Source organism: Alligator mississippiensis, chromosome 8 (genome assembly GCF_030867095.1).
Source record: "Alligator mississippiensis isolate rAllMis1 chromosome 8, rAllMis1, whole genome shotgun sequence".
Lineage (NCBI taxonomy): Eukaryota > Metazoa > Chordata > Crocodylia > Alligatoridae > Alligator > Alligator mississippiensis.
The window spans coordinates 25,892,265-25,911,544 of record NC_081831.1 but is presented as its reverse complement, the minus strand read 5'-3'; the positions used below and the strand labels follow the sequence as shown (position 1 = coordinate 25,911,544).

General features: G+C 56.2%; 1 protein-coding gene across 5 annotated transcripts; it reads left to right on the top strand.

Annotated features, from left to right (window-relative positions):
* Positions 1 to 312: 312 nt before the first annotated feature.
* On the top strand, positions 313 to 19,118 carry ILVBL (ilvB acetolactate synthase like). Of its 5 annotated transcripts, none has more exons than XM_059732473.1 (16): positions 316 to 439; positions 8,629 to 8,795; positions 10,489 to 10,690; positions 11,470 to 11,597; positions 11,760 to 11,898; positions 13,314 to 13,425; positions 13,525 to 13,624; positions 14,115 to 14,212; positions 14,834 to 14,970; positions 15,223 to 15,357; positions 15,686 to 15,800; positions 15,962 to 16,160; positions 16,646 to 16,716; positions 17,212 to 17,283; positions 17,779 to 17,884; positions 18,347 to 19,118. In XM_059732473.1, the coding sequence occupies exons 1-16, from the start codon at positions 364 to 366 to the stop codon at positions 18,623 to 18,625; spliced, it is 2,136 nt and encodes a 711-aa protein (XP_059588456.1). In that variant the 5' UTR covers positions 316 to 363; the 3' UTR covers positions 18,626 to 19,118. The 5 variants fall into 5 exon arrangements, with proteins under 5 accessions (XP_059588458.1, XP_059588457.1, XP_059588456.1 ...); XM_006259476.4 differs by having other exon boundaries at positions 317 to 439; positions 15,962 to 16,131; positions 18,347 to 18,614; XM_059732475.1 differs by lacking the exon at positions 17,779 to 17,884 and having other exon boundaries at positions 313 to 439; positions 18,347 to 18,456.
* The last annotated feature ends 162 nt before the right edge of the window (positions 19,119 to 19,280 follow it).

Genomic DNA, 19,280 nt, shown 5'->3' with positions numbered 1-19,280 from the left:
CAGCTCCAGGACACCGCCATGGCCGCACCCGGGGTGCCGCCCCGCCCGCTGCCACGGCAACCACGGCGTGCCGCACCTGGCCGTCCCCACGGCAACCCCGGGATGCTGCCCCAGCCGCTTTGCCACGGCAAACTTGGGATGCGACGCGCAGCCTGTCGTCACAGCAATCCCCAGGGCGCTGCCCCCGACCCTGTCGTTATGGCAACCCCCAGGTTGTGACCCTCGATCCCGCCGTTATGGAAACCCCCGGCTTGCACTGCGGCCCAGAGCCACGTGACCCAGACCTCGGCAGCTCCGCGCAGCCCGTGACGCAATCCCCCGCCCCCCAGCCTCAACACCTGGCTCCGGAAGTGAGGGGGTGACATGAGGTGGTGGTTTCCGGTGTCGCTGAGAGCGGTTGCGAGGACCGAGCCGGGCCGGGATCCTTTCCCCGCGAGCGGTACGTGCTGGCGGGGCGGGGCGGGGCGGGGCGGGGCGCGGCGCGAGCTGCCCCCTCGGGCGCGTGGAGCCCGCAGCAGCCGCAGGGCCGGGGCCGGGGCCCGGCGAGTCTGGGCGCGGGGCCAGGAGCCAGTCCCTGGGCGCCCCCGGACGGAGCCTCCCTGCTCCGCGGGGCCGGGGCCGGGGAGCTCCCGCCCGCACGCGGCACGAGTGGAGCTGCCGCTGGGGGCGCCAGACAGCAGCAGCGAGCGGTGAGGCCGCAGGCTCGGAGCGAGCCCCCGAGGGGGCGCGGATCACGGCTCGCCCGGCAGCGCCCGCGGGCCTCGAGCCGGCCCAGGGAGCCAGCGGCGCAGACCTGAGCGCACGAGGGGCAGGTGTGTCTGTTGGCTCGGGACCATGGGCCGGTGCCCACGAGGAAACGATAGGCCTCCCCTACAAAGGGGCATCACTGGGTAGACAATTGCTGGTTTTTGGGGACGACTAAAGACGTGGCAGGAACAGGAGAGAAGGTCAGAGGTTTAAAACTAGCGTGCCAAAGAGGGACATCAAGCAGAGCACGCCAGACAGCACCCGCTAGCCCCAAACAAAGCCAGGGAGCCAGCGGACACTGCCCAATGCTGCTCTGCCCAGAGATGGGATCAGCCCAGGGAAAGCAAAGCAGCCTCACAGCCCCCAGGTGTCCCCCTGGCGAGAGCTTCCTTCCTGGTCAGATCTATGGTGAGCTCAGGTAGGGTCAAGAGGACATTGACCAGGCCTATTTGATGCATAAAGTTAATGTGGGCTTAACACTTGTAGAGCAATGGTTAGTCTCCCCTGTTATTAAAGGGGGTTATTGGGTAGACATCAGCTGAATTTGGGGAGCAACATAAAACAGAACACAGACAGGAGTGAAGGTCAGACGCTTAAAACAAGTGCACCAAGGTGGGACATCAAACATAGGTGACTGGTGCTGCCTTAGTCAGGGGGGGCATATCCCACTGACTGGGGGATCTCTGCAGCCAATCCCGCAACAGCCAATCACTGCAGCCGCTTCTGGGAGTGGCTGCAGCAATCCCTCGGCACTTGCAGGGGGGGCACCGGCACTTCCGCCTGCCCATCACCTAAGCGGCAAGCGCAGCCAGTCAGGAAGTTCACCAGCACCCCTGCGCACTCCCTACACATCGCCACTGACATCAAGTAGATTATGCCAGGCAGTGCCCACTGGCCCTCAAATGAGTCCAAGGAGCCAACAGACGCTGCCAAGTGAAACTGCCTGGAGACATGCCTGTGTGGGCAGATGCCCATGATTCATCTGTGCATTAGATAGGTCTGCCCTGCTAGGGTCTGTCTGAGTCCTTTGCAACTGAAAAATCACTGTAGGATATTTTTTTTGCTGTAGTTAAAAACAGAGGTAAAAAAGAACTGGCATTTTCCAAGGGGGCGAGGGAGTCAAATGTACTCTGTCCAAGTTTGCAGATGACACAAAGCTATGGGGAAAAGTGGACACGCCGGAGGGCAGGGGACAGCTGCAAGCAGACCTGGATAGGTTGGACAAATGGGCAGAAAACAACAGGATGCAGTTCAACAAGGAGAAATGCAAAGTGCTGTACCTAGGGAGGAAAAATGTCCAGCACACCTACAGCCTAGGGAATGACCCGCTGGGTGGCACAGAGGTGGAGAGGGATCTTGGAGTCCTAGTGGACTCCAAGATGAACATGAGCCGGCAGTGTGATGAAGCCATCAGAAAAGCCAATGGCACTTTATCGTGCATCAGCAGGTGCATGACGAATAGGTCCAGGGAGGTGATACTTCCCCTCTATAGGGCGCTGGTCAGACCGCAGTTGGAGTATTGCGTGCAATTCTGGGCGCCACACTTCAAGAAGGATGTGGATAACCTGGAGAGGGTCCAGAGAAGGGCAACTCGTATGGTCAAGGGCCTGCAGACCAAGCCCTACGAGGAGAGACTAGAGAAACTGGACCTTTTCAGCCTCCGCAAGAGAAGGTTGAGAGGCGACCTTGTGGCTGCCTATAAATTCATCACAGGGGCACAGAAGGGAATTGGTGAGTATTTATTCACCAAGGCGCCCCCGGGGGTTACAAGAAATAATGGCCACAAGCTAGCAGAGAGCAGATTTAGACTGGACATTAGGAAGAACTTCTTCACAGTTCGAGTGGCCAAGGTCTGGAACGGGCTCCCAAGGGAGATGGTGCTCTCCCCTACCCTGGGGGTCTTCAAGAGGAGGTTAGACGAGTATCTAGCTGGGGGTCATTTAGACCCAGCACTCTTTCCTGCTTATGCAGGGGGTCGGACTCGATGATCTATTGAGGTCCCTTCCGACCCTAACATCTATGAATCTATGAAGGGGGCCCTCAAGTCTAATGAGGTTGAGAGCTGCTGCTCTGGGTGGCTTGGATGGAGAAGGACCTTCCTCAAGCAAGCCAGTTTGTTGTGCTGGGCGCAGCAGGCCAAGAGAATGGATAAGCCTCCCTCAGGGAGGCCACTGGAAGCCTGACAGCAGAGTTCTTGGGACAATGAAAGAGAAAACTGGTGGAAGGGATTGTCTCAGGTTCATAACAAGGGATCTGAGGCATGCTGAGCAGAGCATGCTGGCTAGCGCCCACTGCCTCTTGAACGAGTCCAAGGAGCCTGCAGATGCTGCACAGTAAAAATGCTCAAAGTCATGTATTGATGCCCACAGTTGCCCTGGTTTCCCCCTGGCCAGAACCTTCATCCATCTGGTAGATGGAGTGCTCAGCCAGGGCCAGGAGGAGGTTGACTAGGAGGTCCCAGGACTTGGTAGGGCCTTAGATGGCCGCCTCGAGCAGAAGGTTGGACTAGATATGACCTCTGGAAGGCCTTACTAGTCTGACTTTTCTAGGACTGTGATTTTCTGGGATGTTGTTGCATCATGGAAACAAGAGCTAATGGTGACAGCAGCAGCCTGGTGTTCAACTCAACTTCATCTTAAAGGAGCAGTCATAGCCAAGAGCACAATTTTTGTATTTCTTCTCACTTTCAGGACAAACTGAGATAGCCCTGAGCACCCTGCAGGCTTGTCTGCAGTGTGAGGGGATTGCCGGCACTACCCTGCCATGCACCAGCCGTCACAGAAAGGGCCCACTCCTATTGGGTAACAGACTCTAGGCAGGGGGGTTTTGAACTGAAGCCCGAGGGAAACAGCACACACCCTCCATGTGCTGGCTCTGCAGATGTCATTCTTCAGCCCTTACCATTGCTTAGGCATACAGACACCCTACACAATGCTGAACATGGAGAGGGTGAATTCCACTAGGCAGCAGAAACCCCAAGCCTTAGGCCTTAAGTACTGGACCTAATGCCTTTGTAAGGGGTTGCCTTAGTCCTGCACAGCATTCCAGTTTGGAACACCATCACCAACAGCAGCCTACATAGGCTGGATTAAGAATCAGTCACCTGGCAGGTCTCTAGTACCCATCAGTGGGTAGGCATCCCCAAATAGGGGTGTTTCCAGTAGCGAGTATCCAGAAGGGTTGGTACTAGATATGATACCATCAGTAATTTTGGTCAGTGAGCTGGACTGCAGCATTTTTGCTGGTAAAATTGGCAGCAGACACAATTGGAAAAGAGCCAAACTATGGCAAGCACAGGCATGAGTGGGAACAGTATGAGTGTTGATAACTCCTCCCCATTGACTCATATTTAGCCAGAAAGACTTTGAAAGATACTCTATGGCTGCTGCAGGGTCTCCCAGCAAGAAGTGTGAGCTGCACATGACATGTAAAGGAGCTGGAAACAGTTGCAAAGCAGCATTAAAAGCCACATGGGCATAGGATGTCTGCAAAACCTGCAGAGGAACAGTGTGTCATCTACAGCTGGGGCTCTTCAGCAAGATGGGACCCCCTCCCCCCAAGCCAGGGTATCAAGGGTAAAAAGTCCAGCAAGACAATGCAGCACTGCAGGGCCCCAGGGGAGATTTGGAAATGGAGAGGATATCCATTTGTTATGGAATTGGGCCCTTCAAGTGCCCCTCTTTCAACACAACTGGGAATTTGCTTATACTAGGAGGGTGCTGATGGTTTTTTATACCACAGCTTCCCTAAGAGCTGCAAGTTGTGCTGCTCCTGTAGTTTCTGTGCTACAGGAATCAGGATATTCAGACTGGATCTCTTACAGGTCCATCTTCTCCAGCCTGAAAATTCCTTTTCCAGTTCAACCCCGTGTCATTCTTCCTCTAGGCAGTTTGCTGCCATTCTCTTGCTAATCCCTGTCTTCTCTATTTCATACCTGGAACATTCATGGAATTTCAGTGATAGCAGCATTGGAAACAACAGGGTACCAATGACTTCCCCTTCTTGGATTAGATACTCCTGGCATCCCAGTAGGGCATCTAGCACAGGGATGGGTAATTATTTCAGGCAGAGGTCTGCTTACTAACTTTTGGCAAGCCATCAACACATGACACGCAGCCAGGGGCAGATAAATATTAATTTTTTTAATTTTTTAGGGGCTCCACGGGCCTGGCGGGCTGCATCTGGCCTGCAGGCCACATTTTGCCTGCCCCTGACCTAGCAAGAGCTATGCAACCATATTGTCCCTTGAATCTGGGATTCCAGCTAAGCAGGGTGAAATTGTATGCAGAGTTCCCAGCAGTTGCATGCATCCCCAGCTCAGGTGCTTCTCCTCAGACAGCTTTGGTTTCTCGAAAGGGCAGAACTTTCTCTCCAGCAAGAGAAATCTAAAAATCCTCTGAGTGGTAGATGGATTTAGGGAGAACTTGGGCCAACTGGTGCTGCTGTTCCTTAGGCTGAGGTCTCAGTGATGTAAATAATGTCGAATGAGGAGGTCTTTTCATGAGAACCTGGTAATTCAGTCACTGCAACTTCTGAAAGGAGCCAAGGGGGTTTATTGGCCTCTCCAAGCAATGCCAGGCCTGTTCATCCAGGAAGAAAAATTGGCTTGCCCATCCAGACTCTTTGACTCTCTCCACTTGATGATATTGGCCAGAAGATTTTGATGCAACTGGATTTGATCAGGGCAGGGGTTGGCGGCCTATGGCCTGTAATCCAGATCCAGCCCATGGAACCATTAGATCTGGCTTGCAGAGCAGGGGTGTTGACAATGTTTGGTGTCAGCGAGTTTAAGTGTTATGTAGCGGTGGACCCACACCACAACTGGGCAGCAGAGAAGCAGTAGTAACACTGGGGTCCTAATGCCAGCCCATCTTTAATTTGAACTGGGTCATTCCAGCCCACCACTAGCAAACATTGCTGAGCCCTGGATTGGGGGATTCTCTTGAATTCCAGGAGCAGTTGTCATAAGTGTCATAACTGTAAGTGGAAACAGGAAGTGAATGAAAATGAAAACTCAGAGTCCTTGAGTTTCTCCTTGTCAGGTCGTCACACTTTCCTGGCCCAAGAAGGCTGTCTTCTGCTGCCCTTGAGTTACAAGGTTTCTGAAGGGGTTAATGAGTTTCTCTCCTTCACTGAGAGTGGAACTGCTGCTTAAGGCTGGCTGCCTTTCATGTTTTTTCCCAAAGGTAAAACAGCCCTTTAGCCTCTCTTTGCACTACAGTGACTGAGCCTATGTCACAGGTTCCCAACCCCCAGGGCCACAGCCCCGTACCAGGCTGCGAAGGTTTGGCTGCCAGTATACAGAAGGGTTGGCTGCTGCAGACCCAGAAGTGACCACAGACTAGCAAACCGTGAACTGGCAAACCAGACTGGAAATGATGGGCATACTGCAGACCAGCAGCCAACCCATTTTTTACACTAAGTATAAAAAGAGTTGGCTTCCTGCCTGCAGTATACCAATCACTGCTGGTCCATGGTCACTTCCAGTCTGTGGTTTGCCAGTCCTCAGCATAAAAAGGTTGGGAACCCCTGGCCTATGTTATCTTACCCATGTGCTTGTCTGGTTTTCTCCCTAGAGCTCACTCAGCTAAGTGCAGTGAGGCTGTCTTACACCTCAAGTGCGGAGTCTTGAGAGATCATTAGCAGTTTGCTAAACTACGCCTGAGGAGCATTGGCATTGAGCTTTGTGCTGTGCAGGAAAAGAGCAAAGTTCAAGTCATGTTGACCCATTTGCATTTGATTGGGTACCAGGAAGCGCATCTGCATTCCTTGGTATCAAGCCAAGACCATTCCTGGCAAAATAAAAGGCTGCTTCTGTGGCCCAAAGTGCACATGTGCTACATCACAGCTGGGAGCAGCCACATGGCACTTCAGCATGAGGCTGCTCTTGGACGTCCTGCATGGGTGGCTGCTTCCAAGCTGTGATCCTTAATGAATGAGGTCTCCCCATCCCACCCTTCCTGGAGGGATGATACTTGTCAGACTTCCAAGAAAAGGAGCAAGCAGAGTCTGATCACAAAGCAATCATAGTATCATAGTACTTGGGGTCGGAATTGACCTAAACAGATCATCAGGTCAGACCCCCTGCTCCAGGCAGGAACGGATGCCAGGATCCTATCGCCCCAACCAAATATCTGTCCAGCCTCCTCTTGAAGACCCCCAAGGTAGGAGAGAACACCACCTCCCTTGGAAGCCCATTCCGGAGCCTGGCAGCCCTAAGTGTAAAGTAATGCCTCCTGATATCAAGCCTGAACCTTCTCTCTAACAATTTGTGGCCGTTATTCATCATAACCTTGGATGGTGCCTGGGGAAACAGAGCCTCCCCCAATTCCCGCTGGTCCCCCCTGGTGAGTTTGTAAACTGCCACCAGGTCCCCTCCAGCCTTCTCTTGTGGAGGCTGAACAGGTTCAGGCCCTTTAGCCTCTCTTCGTAGGGCCTGCCCTGCTGCCCCCTGACCATGTGAGTGGCCGTCCTCTGGACCCTCTCAATGCTAGCCACATCCCTTTTGAAGTGCAGTGCCCAGAATGACACAATACTCCAACTGAGGCCTGACCAATGTTGCATAGAAGGGAAGGATCACCTCCTTGGACCTGCTTGTGATGCATCTGTAGATGCATGACAAGGTGCAGTTAGCCTTACTGACTGCTTCCTCGCAGCCCCAGGAGGCTCATGTTCATCCTGGAGTCAACAATGACTCCAAGATCCCTTTCTGCCACTGTGTTGACAAGAAGGGTGTTCCCAGCCTAAAGGTGTGTTGCTGGTTCCTTCTCCATAGATGCAGCACCCTGCACTTGTCTGCATTGAATTCCATCTTAGTCTTATCTGCCCACCTCTGTAACCTGCAATAGGGAGGGTGCTGCCTTGTGAACTAGATTGTTGTGGACTCCACAGTTTGGAGCTCCCTGTCCTCCTCCTCCTTCCCAGAAGCCCTAATTACAACCTGGAATTTGAGAGCGTGGTGGACAGAGCCTGGGCAGCCAGGACATGGCACCTCTCCTGTGGGAGCCTCCATCACCAAACCATCAGCAAATGGACTGGGGACACGCAAGATTGTTCCCACAGGCTGCACTGCCTGCAGTACATGCTGTAACGGCATTTCTCCCCACTGCTGCAGGGCAGAGTCCATCTCAGCCAGGCTGCTCACAAGTCAATAACCTGCTCTTCCGCATTCCCTGCCTCCAGGGAAAGCTCTAGCTGTGCCGTTCAGAGCAGAAGGAGAGCACAGCCCAAGCACTGGCCTGGAATGCAGGGCTCCTGTCACTTTTCCTGTCACTGACACCACAGGGGGCCTTAAGCCAAGGTACTTTTTTTCTGAGCTTTGCTCCCTACCTGTGAGGTGGGAATGATGCTCCCAGCATTTGGAAGCACGTGGGCAGGGGCCCCACTGAAGAGCCTAAAATGGAGATGCCACAGGTCTCAGCTTCAGCGCTTAGCCCAACTGAGGTCTCTGCTGGCACACCAGGCACTGGCCCAAGGGCTATGGAACAGCAGGTGTGAAAGCCCTGGCCAGGCAAGGCAGCTCCATGTCTCTATCTGCATTGGGGCCAGATGCCTGCAAAGGTAGCAAACAATGCCTGCTGCCACTCCCTGCAATACATTGGGGGTCACATGGCAGCACAGAAGAGCCATATACAGCCTACATGTAAGATGGCTGGGGACAGGAAGCGGAGCCAGAAGGCCAGCACCGGGCAGCAGGAGAGGCAGTGTTCTCAGCACCAGTTGCCTTACCCCTCCCTCATCATGGGTTCTGTAGGCGTCATTGCAGAGGAGAGCTCTGAGAATGTTTTAGGGAGAACAGAGGAGCTTTTAATGGAGCTGTTTATGGGCTTCTTCCACAGAGGAGGAAGCAGCTGATTATTTTGTTCTTTGCTTCGGGGACAGGAGCTGCGTGTTGGGTGATCCTCTGCCAGCAAGGCTTCACCATGGATCCTGCCACTGTCTCCACCAGCAGCAGCTGCAACTGCACCTTGTTCCCTGCTGTGCTGCTGGTGATGGCTCTGCTCATGGCAGCGCACAAGCTGGGTCTGCTCTGCCAGCTCTGGCATAAGGTAAAGCTTCTAGCCCCCAGACCATATGGGCTCATATGGGCTCCTGAGACGGAAAGCCTTCTCTGCCCCTCCCTCCCCAACTCTGGATTGGGGCTGGGCCATGTCACCTTCCCCCTGCCCCCCCCTCCCTCCCCCCCCCATGGTTGGGACTGGGTCACACTCTTTCCTCCTACTTTGGGGCCAGTTTTGGGCCGAGCTTCCCTCTCACCCCTCTGCACAGCTGGATGGGGCCCCACTGTGACTGCCCTGGGCATCAGATCAGGACCACTGGCTGGATCCAACCTGTGGATGGACCAGGCACTGCCCTTCTGGCCTGCCAGCCAAAAAGGTTGAGCACCACTGTCCTAGAGTAATGATTCTCAAAGGGCCTGCCCCAAAAGCAGTAGAAAAGTGCCGTGATATTCCCTACACAAGGAGGTAAATGCTTTTCTCCTCTGTCCAGCACACTGCCCTGACCCAGCTATTCCCACGGTGCCTGCGGCTGCTCCTCTGGGAACTGCTACTGCTTTTCCCCACCCCCTGTGCCAGCCTGCCCAATGCTCCCAGCAGTGTGCAGTGCTGCAATTGAGCAGATAGACACAGACGAATCTGCACTTCGCAGCCTGGCTCATCCCCGCCAGTCCTCCCTCACTCCTGGGGCCAGCAGGAGGGGATGCAGGGGTGTTAACCAGCATGTGAGACCCTGCAGTAGCAGCCTCAGGAACAGGGGTAGGTATGGTCCCTGGCACAGGGACTGTCCTTGCCCCTTGAAGTGTATACAGACCAGGGGTTGGAAGCGGCCAGACTTTGGAGAGAGCAGGGCACAGCAAAGTGAGGTCCTGCCCCCACAGCCTTGAAGTGACACCAGCTGGGACAGTGATTCTCAACTTATTTAGCCTCAAGTCCCTTCCAGATGCTTTCTGAATTTGGATCCATCTCAGTGGTTTTCAGCCGGGGAGTCACAAAATACAGAAAAGTCATGGAGGGGCCTTGAGACTAAACAGTTTGAGAACCACAGGTACATTTGTTGTAATTTTTAACAGTACATCTCAGCACTGGGGTGATTTCCTCTGGCAGGGGAACAGAGTGTGTTATGTATTTTGAAAAACACACGCACACCTTTTTGGGTGTATGAGTTAAGTGTGTTGCTAATGCTAATCCAGAGAAAGTATACTACAGGTATCAGAAGTGTAGGAAACACTGTCTGAGAGCCACCATGTTTCAGGTGTCCTCCCTAGGCCAGTCCTTGCAGACATGGCTGGGCTGTATCTGTGCAGCCCCTGCCCCTGCTGCCTGTGCTTGTGGCAGGGCATTCTGGGAAGGTCTGGGCTTGGCAGTGACATTCTGCTCTTAGCCAGGACATGTCTGCCTGTGGTATGAGCACTTAGAGGGGCACAGCAGCATTCTGGAGTGCCTTTCCACCCAGAGAGCCAGGAAAAGCCAACCGTACAGTCTGCAGACACAGCCTGGCCCTCTCAACACTACAGACCAGCTGTGTGCTGGGCAGGGCCAGCGTGTACACCTGGAGCAGCAGTGCATGGCCACCAAGTACATTTAAAGCCAGTGAGGCAGCATCCCAACCTGGCAAGGAGCCATGTCCCTCTGTCCACTAGCAGGCACCCTGCTCTGAGTGCAGCCTGGCAAATGCTAATAATGCCTGCTCCTGCTGCAGGGAGCTGTGTTGGCCAGCACTGACACTCTGCATCCTTCTCAGGTGGAGCCCAAGAGCCCTCGGCATGGTGGTGAGCTCGTGGCAGAGGTGCTGAAGGCCCACAGGGTGCGCTATCTGTTCACCCTTGTGGGAGGCCACATCTCTCCCATCCTGGTGGCCAGTGAGAAGCTGGGCATCCGTGTAGTGGACACGAGGCACGAAGCCACAGCTGTGTTTGCTGCCGACGCCGTCGCCAGGCTTTCGGGTACATGCACTGCCTGGGCTAGGGCAGGGAGCCCTGGCTGTTGCTACTGCAGCACCCAGTGCACTGTTCTAGACAGGGCCACTGCCCCTACAGGCACCTTGGAGCTCCAGGGTAATCCAGCTCCTCCTGGCCTGCACCAGCTCATCTGGGACCTTGAGCCAGCACTGACTCATCTGTCTCTTCCATGGTAGAGTGAGCCATGGAGGGATTATATGTTCTCTGGGGAACATGGGGGAGGGCTGGGGCAGAGGTGTGACTCTGGGTCCTACCCTGCCAAGCCAGGGACTTTTCTCTGGTACGAAGGACTTTTCCTTCAAACTTCCATCTTCAGCAGCTTCTTTCTAATGCTGCATCTTCCATTCCAGGGTGGGTCGGGGCCTGGTCTTATGGAGCACAAGGGCCTGCACTAGCCAGACAGAAGTAGCAAGTTCCCACCTTCCCAGCAGGCCCCTTCTCCACTGCCTCATTATTACATGGCCCCTCCTGCCAGGAGTGACTGGTGCCTCCTGAGTCTGGGGGGGGGGGGCACAATTTGTGACCGGGCCCAGAGGTGGGCCAAAAGCCCTGTATCTACTATACTTCTGTGCCATGGTTTAGTGCCCATCTGCCCGCCCCCCCCCCCCCCCCCCCCCCCCCCCCCCCCCGCAACACGCCACTGGCCTGCGCAGCAAAAAAACTGCTGTTCTGAGCATCAGGGACTAATCGGCGGGGGGGCTGTGCCCCACCTACCAGTCACCTTGTGCCTTCTGCTGACTGCCTGCTGCTTGCTTGCACTTCAGGGACAGTTGGAGTTGCCGCGGTGACGGCAGGGCCTGGAGTGACCAACACTATAACGGCTGTGAAGAATGCCCAAATGGCTGAGTCCCCGGTACTGCTGATAGGAGGGGCAGCCTCCAGACTGCAGAAAGTGAGTGCATGGTGCCAATGCAGGGCAAGGCAGGTGCCATGCTGGGGGAGGGGAGAGCCTGCTGCCACGGCCAGGGAGGAAGGAGCTTGGACAGGGGCACCTCAGGGCCTAGCCTCTGCGGGATCCATGCCGGCATAGTTAGAGCTCCATCTCTGCATGTAGGGCCGGGGCGCACTCCAGGACATCGACCAGATGTCCCTGTTGAGGCCACTCTGCAAGTTCTGCGCCTCCGTGCAGACCGTGCGGGAAATCGTCCCGGTCCTGCGCCGCGCCATTGCCACAGCACAGTCCGACACCCCAGGTAGGAGCCCTGGCCCTCCCGGAGCAGGACCTGTGCAGCAAAGGATTCATGGGCCAGGGTGCCCATTGGCCTCACTCCTGCTGACACATCAGGGAGGGGTTCTCCGTCACTGGACACAGGACACTTTGCCGAACAACCCACCATCCTGGAGCTTAGATCCTGGACTTGGATCCAGGACCAAATGCTGGGAGGTGCCATGGCCTGAACCATACAGGAAGCTGATGCAGGGAATGCTGTGGTCCTGAGTGCAGTTCTATGCCTATGCCTGACTGATGCCAGATGGCTTGAGCCCTTTTCACTGTTTCCTTCTCCCCTGGTTTGCCTGTCATAGAACCCTATAAACTAGGGTTAGGAAGGGACCTCAAGAGGTCATGTCTTATCTAGTTCGCTGCTCAAGGCAGGATCATCCCTGTCTAAACTATCCCAGGGAAGTGTTTGTCTATCCTGCTGTTAAACTCTTCCAAGGATGGAAATTCCACACCTCTCTGGATAGCCAGTTCCAAAGGTGAAGCACCCTTCTAGTAAGAAAGTTCTTCCTTACATCTAGCCTATGTTTCCCTTGCTGCAATTTAAGACCATTGTCCCTTATCCTGCAGCCACAGAGGATAGACTGTCTCCACCCTCCATATAACCACCCTTCAAGTATTTGAAGGCTGTTACCAAATCCCCCATCACTCTTCTCTTCTCCAGACTAAATGATGCCAGTTCTTTCAGCCTGTCCTGGGAAGTCATGTTTCCCAGGCCTCTAACCTTTCTATTACTTTGTGCTAGGTTCTTTCTTATTTGTGCTCAAAGCTGGGCACAGTAGTCCAGGTAAGGCCTCGCCAGCACTCAATAGACTGGGCTCTGCAAGTGATGCTTCTGTTACTAGCCTCTTTTTCATCAAGAGCATAGTGTTCCCTCATACTTAGCTTATGTTATGGCTCAACTCACTGCAACCCCCAGGTCCTTCTCTGCAGTACTGCAGCCAAGTCAGTAATTCCCCAGTCTAACTGGCTGTGATTGTTCTGTCGTAAGTGCAGGACTTTGCACTTATCCTTGTTCAGTTTCATCCAATTGATTTCACAGTTCTCTGAAAACTGCTAGGAGTACAATTCTCTTCCTTCCCAGAGCAGGGATAAGATCGCTTCATTGCAAAAGCTCCGAGCAGCCTGCTGTGGGACCGTGTTGACAAGCCCTATTCCATGACAGGCTCCACTTAGAGCTGCCACTGTTAGCCATTTCACAGGCACCATCAGTGACAGTTTTGGCCAAAGATGGAGCCAGGCAGGATTGCCTGGCCATGCAGGGGGGTGGGTTGGGCAGTAAAAGGATGAGTGTCCCTCCTGGTGGGGAAGCAGGGACTGGGGGTGTGTTACGTGGATGGCTCCAGCCCTGCCAGGCTGTGACCATCTGACCAGCGCCCTCTGCTTCAGGGCCTGTGTTTGTGGAGTTCCCTGTGGACGTGCTGTACCCTTACCACTTGGTGGAGAAGGAGCTGACCCCCAAGGGGAGCCCAAAGACCTTTATAGCCAAAGCCATGAGCTGGTGAGTCTGGTCTGGTCTTGTCCTGCCGACGGCCCCTCAGCCAGTGCAGGGGTGGGGGTCGGGGGGCGTGGCATGTGGATAATGCCTACCTTCCCCTAGGTATCAGCACAACTTCCTCAGGAACCTGTTTGCTGGGGCCTGGGAGACACAGGACCTTTTCCCACTGCCAGTACACGTGCCACAGGCAACGGCAAAGCAGGTGAAAAGCTTGGGGCTGCCTGGACCCCACTTCCTTCCTCACTTCAGCTTGAAGTTTCCCCTGGAACCCTGCCTGCTAGGAGCCCTCTCTTCCCCCCCAGTGCAGGGAGGCACCCTTTCCTCTGCATTTCAGGGCAGGAGGGGAGGGGTGAGAGTGAAGTGTTTTGCCTGCCACAGCAGAAAGAGGTCATTCCCACCATGCAGCTGTAGCTGAGCCTAAAGGTTTTGGGCTCCTCTTAATGCTATTCCAGCCCATCCGTACAGCCCCCAAGCCTTGCATCTGTAAGCACTGGCACTGTCCTATCCTTAGACCTGGCAGAGCATCTAGCCAGCAGTATCCCCATTTGTGGTGTTGACCTGACCTTCCACCAGCTTCTCCATCCCCACCTCACTGGCTGTGACACCAGGGGTCCCATGAAGCCTCCCAACCCCTGCCCTGACCCCAGAGCCCTCCCAGGCTCAGCCAGCCCTGACTGCGTGTGCATGTGCAGGTACAGCAGTGCGTGGAGCTGGTCAGCCGTGCCAAGAAGCCTATCATACTCCTGGGCAGCCAGGTGACCCTGCCACCGACGCCTGTGAAAGAGCTCAGGTGAGGACATGGCCCCCACCTGGGCCTGCTCTGCAGAGGGCCTCACCAGATGAACCACAGCATGTCAGACAAGACAGCGCAGCCCCAGCCTGGCACCCAGGCCTGACAGGCCCTGTGCAAGAGACAGAATAGGAGGCATCAGCAGGGCTAGGGGAGCAGGCAGCTGTGCTTCGGGATTGAGAGGCTCCAGCAGGGCTGGAGCAGGGGCAAGGCTGGTATAGTGCAGAGCTGTAGATTGGGACTGAGAAGCACTGGTAGAGGTGGCTTGGGGCAGAGGTGGGACATCAGGGCCTTCCACATCAGGCAGAGGTGCTGACCAAGCAGCATGGCTGCTGTCTTCAGTGTCAGCAGGGTTGTGGTCAACTTTAGCAACACATTGTCTTCCCTCTCTAAGAAACAAAACACCTGTGGCCCCTGCTCCCAGTCGCACCCCAACTCCCCATTCACATGTGTACAGACATGCTGTGGAGCAAACCCTGTGCACAGGGATGTTCAACATATGGGATGTTCAACATATGTTCAACACATGCATGCACGTCCACAGAGGTGGCAACTCTATCCTCATCCTGATCACCCTGGGACCGAGCTGCTGCTAGGAGCTGACTCCTCTGTGCCCTACAGAGCTGCCCTGGAGGACCTGGCCATCCCCTGCTTCCTCGGGGGGATGGCTCGTGGGATGCTGGGAAGGGACAGCCCATTGCATATCCACCAGAACCGCCGGGAAGCACTGAAGGAGGCTGATGTGGTCATTCTGGCAGGTGAGTGGGGCCCAGTTCAGCCCATGGGGCAGGGCAGGGCAGGGCATCCAATGAGCTGGGCTGTGCAGGTGATGCTGCCAGATAGGCAAAGGGGTGGGAGGGCTTGGTGGTAGTAGAGGGAAGGGTGAGGCTGAGCTGTGAGGTGGGCAGGGAAGAAGGATGTGCTGCATTGTACTAGTTGAGAGGGCAGGGCTGGGGAGGAGCCGCCTGTTCCAGCCTGACCTGGACCTCTCACCCCATATTGTCCCACAGGCAGTGTGTGTGATTTCCGCCTGTCCTACGGGCGTGTGCTGAGCCGCTACAGCAAAATCATTGCTGTCAACCGGAACCGTTCCCAGCTCCTGCTCAACTCTGACATCTTCTGGAAGCCACAGGTCGCCATCCAAGGTGAGGCCTGGGGTATTCAGGTCCCATTCTGTGGGAGGGGGTGCATCTGACACCATCACTGCCTAACTGAAAGGGGAGATCATGCCAAGAACACAGGCTGCCTGGTGGGCACCTCAGGGGAAGACCTGGCCAATGACCTGGGCAGGAGGGGGAGGTATGTGCCCCAGTGCCATAGCGAGGCATCCTGGGGAGAGGTGCTGGGCACCCACAGCACAGGCAGCAACCCTGGCATTGCCTGGGGGACATGCCCAGCACTCTGGCTGCCTCTGTTGGGCACTTGGGGTCTTGTCACCCAGATCCTGGTTCAGGCTGCACACTTTCTTCTCAGGGGACGCCAGCTCCTTCCTGCTGTGTCTGTCACGAGGCCTAAAGGGATATTCATGTCCTCAGGACTGGGCTGCAAGTCTGAAGGACAATGACCACCAGAAGGAGAAAGCCAACAGGTAGCAGGCAACACCTGGGCTGGTAGGATGACGATGCCACAGGGAGGGCCAGGGCCTGACCCTGTCCTTGGGGGCAGTTCTCCTGGAGCTTGGTGGCGTTGGTCATGATGCCATGGGCAGAGCCTGGCCCTGGCACTGACTCCTGGTCTCCACTCTGCCAGGGAGAAGGCAGAGAAGCCCACAGAGCAGCACCTGAACCCCCTGAAGGTCCTGCACCGTATGGATGCACTACTGCCTGAGAACAGCCTGTTGGTGTTGGACGGGGGTGACTTCGTGGGCAGCGCTGCCTACATTGTCCAGCCACCAGGGCCCCTCTGCTGGCTGGACCCAGGTACCAGGCAGCACAGTTTAGAGCCACCTGTGAGTGGGTGCTCGAGCCAGCCACGCATTGGAGGTGGTGATGAGCTTGGGAAAGGCCTATGCAGTGGAGCAGGGTCCCAGAGTCTCCTACCCTGTCCCTGCCAGCCAGCCCATTGGGGTGTGTAAGTGGAGGCCCTGTGCCCTGTGAATGAGGAACAAAAGTGCCTTGCAACCCACAGAACTCTGCAGAAGCGGGTGAGGGCACAGTGTGCAGGAACCAATCCCAGAGCGGGTTCACAAACCCAGGGCCCTGTCTCAGAGCAGTGGGTCGTATGGGCTGAGGGCAGAGCCTGGGGTGGGAGCACCAGGAGCTGCCCCAAACCCCCCTGCTACAAGAGGGCTGTGAAGCTGTCCTCCAGGCCTCTCTTCAGCTGGGTGGATCTCTTGGATGGTGCTGAAGAGGCCATATCAGGGCTCCTGGTCCCCACCACGCAGTTCCTTTGCCTGCCCTCAGGGACCATCTCTGTACTGTCTTCTCTTCCCAGGGGCCTTCGGGACATTGGGTGTTGGGGGTGGATTTGCTCTTGGAGCCAAGCTCTGCAGGCCTGACTCAGAGGTCAGTAGTAAGAGGTGGGAGCTGTGAAGGGGGTTGGGCAGGGTGACACCCTGAGTCCCTGGCAGGCTTCACAGTAGGGCTACCACACACCCACACTCTGGGCTGCATGGGAAGTCTCCCAGCAGCTCCTGACAGGCAGCCATGCCTCACCCCTCTCTTCCCAGGTCCCCAAGCTCCACTTCAGCCCAGATCTCTGCCTCAGTCCCTCTCTACCAATTCCCACCCCCTACCCCAGTTCCTGCCCTGTGGGTGCCCCCTGCACCCAGAGGAGCCCACCCCCAAAAGCTGCCTGCACACACACTTAGCTGGTCATTGCAGGCATCTCTGTGCCTGTCTGGGGTGGAGGTTCTGGGATCTGTGTGCATGGAGCTGCCAGCTCTTCTACATCCAGCCCAGTCCCTGCAGGGCAAGATGAGCCCACCCTAGGCCTCCAGTCAAGGGACCTAATGCCTCCAGCACTGCTCTCATGCCCATACCCTCCTGTCCCTTCCCCAGGTCTGGATCCTCTATGGGGACGGCTCACTTGGCTACAGCATCCTGGAGTTTGACACCTTTGTCCGACACAAGGTAACTGCCTCAGGCGCTCGGGAGCTCCAGCTCACAGGAACTGGGTGGAGCGGGGGTGCTGGTTCCCCACCTCAGGCTGCCTGGATAGTAGGGGAAGGGGTCCAGAGTGTGGGGAAAAGCTACGACCCTGACCCTGCACCTCACGGCCTGGGCAATTGCTGGATTGGAGCCCACTTGCACAGGCCATACAGCTTCTGACCAAGCTGAGGCGGCCCTGGACAGGACAACTGGTCAGCGTTAGTGCAGCGAGACAAACCCTCCCACTATGTGGGGGGCAGCTTCCCCCCCAATTACAGACAGCTGAGGGGTCCTGCTGTCCAGGGTGGCTGGCACTGGGCTCTGTCCCCCTTTGTGCCTGTAAGGATGCGCTGGGTGGTCCAAGCAATGGCTGTGATGAAGCCCTTTGGCAACCTCCCCCTCATGACTGTGCCTGCTTTGCCTGGGGGATGATCTGAGGGTGAGGGAGCAATGCACTGCCCTGCCTTGTCCTTGCAGACACCCGTCATCGCGTTGGTGGGGAATGATGCCTGCTGGAGCCAGATTGCTCGGGAGCAGGTGCCCATGCTGGGCAGCAATGTGGCCTGTGGCCTGGCCTACCTTGGTGAGTCCTGGCCCCACAGCTCTGGAGAGTGGGGAAAGCCAAGGGGCCACCCACACACCAGGTAGATCCTCGTGGACAGCCATGTCCATGGCCCCAGCTCCATGCAGCCTCTCCAAAGGTGGACAGATAGGCATCCTGCTACCACACTTGCCTGGCACTGCAAGAGCTGGATGCTCCCATCACCCCAACAAGCCACATCCCACAGTGTACCCCCCACCCACCCCTTGATCCCACCCCCAGGGCTTCCTGGCAGAAAGGGGCCAAGGAAAGGGCCCATTCCTCTGGGCCTGGCGTGGCCAGTGTCTATGCCAGCTGGCCCCTGTAGTTCTTGGAGAGCTGCAGGATTCTCTCCTTGGTCTCCTTGATTCTCCTGCCGGTCCTGCTCATGGTCACACTGGCTAGTCCATGCTGGCCTCTCTGTCACTTTTCATGTGCTCATTGATGCTCCTCCATTCCTTGCAGATTACCACACAGTGGCTGAAGGCCTGGGGGGCCGAGGTTTCCTTCTCACCCGGCAGGATGAGGGGAACCTGGACAACATGCTTCGGGCAGCACGGGAGCAGTGCATTCAGGGTCATCCCGTCCTCATCAATGCCCTCATTGGCAGAACCAACTTTCGTGATGGCTCCATCTCAATGTAGGGCCAGCATGGCTGCTGGGGCTTCCCAATGCCCTGGGAGACAGTACCTTCCAGGCCCAGCCCCGTGCCTTCCACGCCCAGTCCTGACTCTGCTTGCTTAGTGATCTCCCTCCACCCTGCTCTGGCTCTGCAGCACATGGCAGCCCCCCACCCTGAGCCAGGGGACCCAGACCAGGACTCTCCAGTGACAGCACCCATCACCAGGAAATTGATGCCAGCACATGAGCAGTACCCGAGTGCAGACCAGCCCAGTGGGAGCATGGATGCAGGGGTATGGAATGGCTGGACAATGGTGAGTGAGGCCCGGGGCTACAGAGCAGGAAGCTGTTCCTGGCACTGCCCTGGCAGTGATGAATGTCCCAGCCCCGCACTTCAGCCATGCCCAGATCAGATGGCCAACATGAGGGCTGCTGAGGAGGAAGTGGTTGTGCTTTGGCATATCTCTCTGGCAGCAGTAGGAGCTCTGGGTTGCTGTGGCCACTGCACATGGAAAAAACAATGGTAGCCCCACAGGCACAGACAATGGCAGCTGTCTGCCCAACTGAAGCCCAGCACTGAATCAGTTGCTTGGAGGAATAAAGAGAATGAACCAGACTGAGTCCTTGAGGGACATCTATAGCCACAGCACCCTCCCTGGGGACCTGTGAAGCAGAGCAGCAAGTTCCAGTCCAAGGGCTTCATGGGAGGATTCAGGGAGCAGGGCCAGGGAGCAGCCTGGGTTCCTGGCACCCTGGTGCCTAGCTCAGCCCCAGGGGG

Excerpts from the sequence above, each read along its gene's own strand:
- ILVBL (XM_059732473.1), top strand. The coding sequence starts at position 364 with ATGAGGTGGTGGTTTCCGGTGTCGCTGAGAGCGGTTGCGAGGACCGAG. Across the intron at positions 11,598-11,759 it reads CAGCCTCCAGACTGCAGAAA|GGCCGGGGCGCACTCCAGGA; the intron begins GTGAGTGCATGG and ends CTCTGCATGTAG. Across the intron at positions 17,885-18,346 it reads CTGTGGCCTGGCCTACCTTG|ATTACCACACAGTGGCTGAA; the intron begins GTGAGTCCTGGC and ends CATTCCTTGCAG.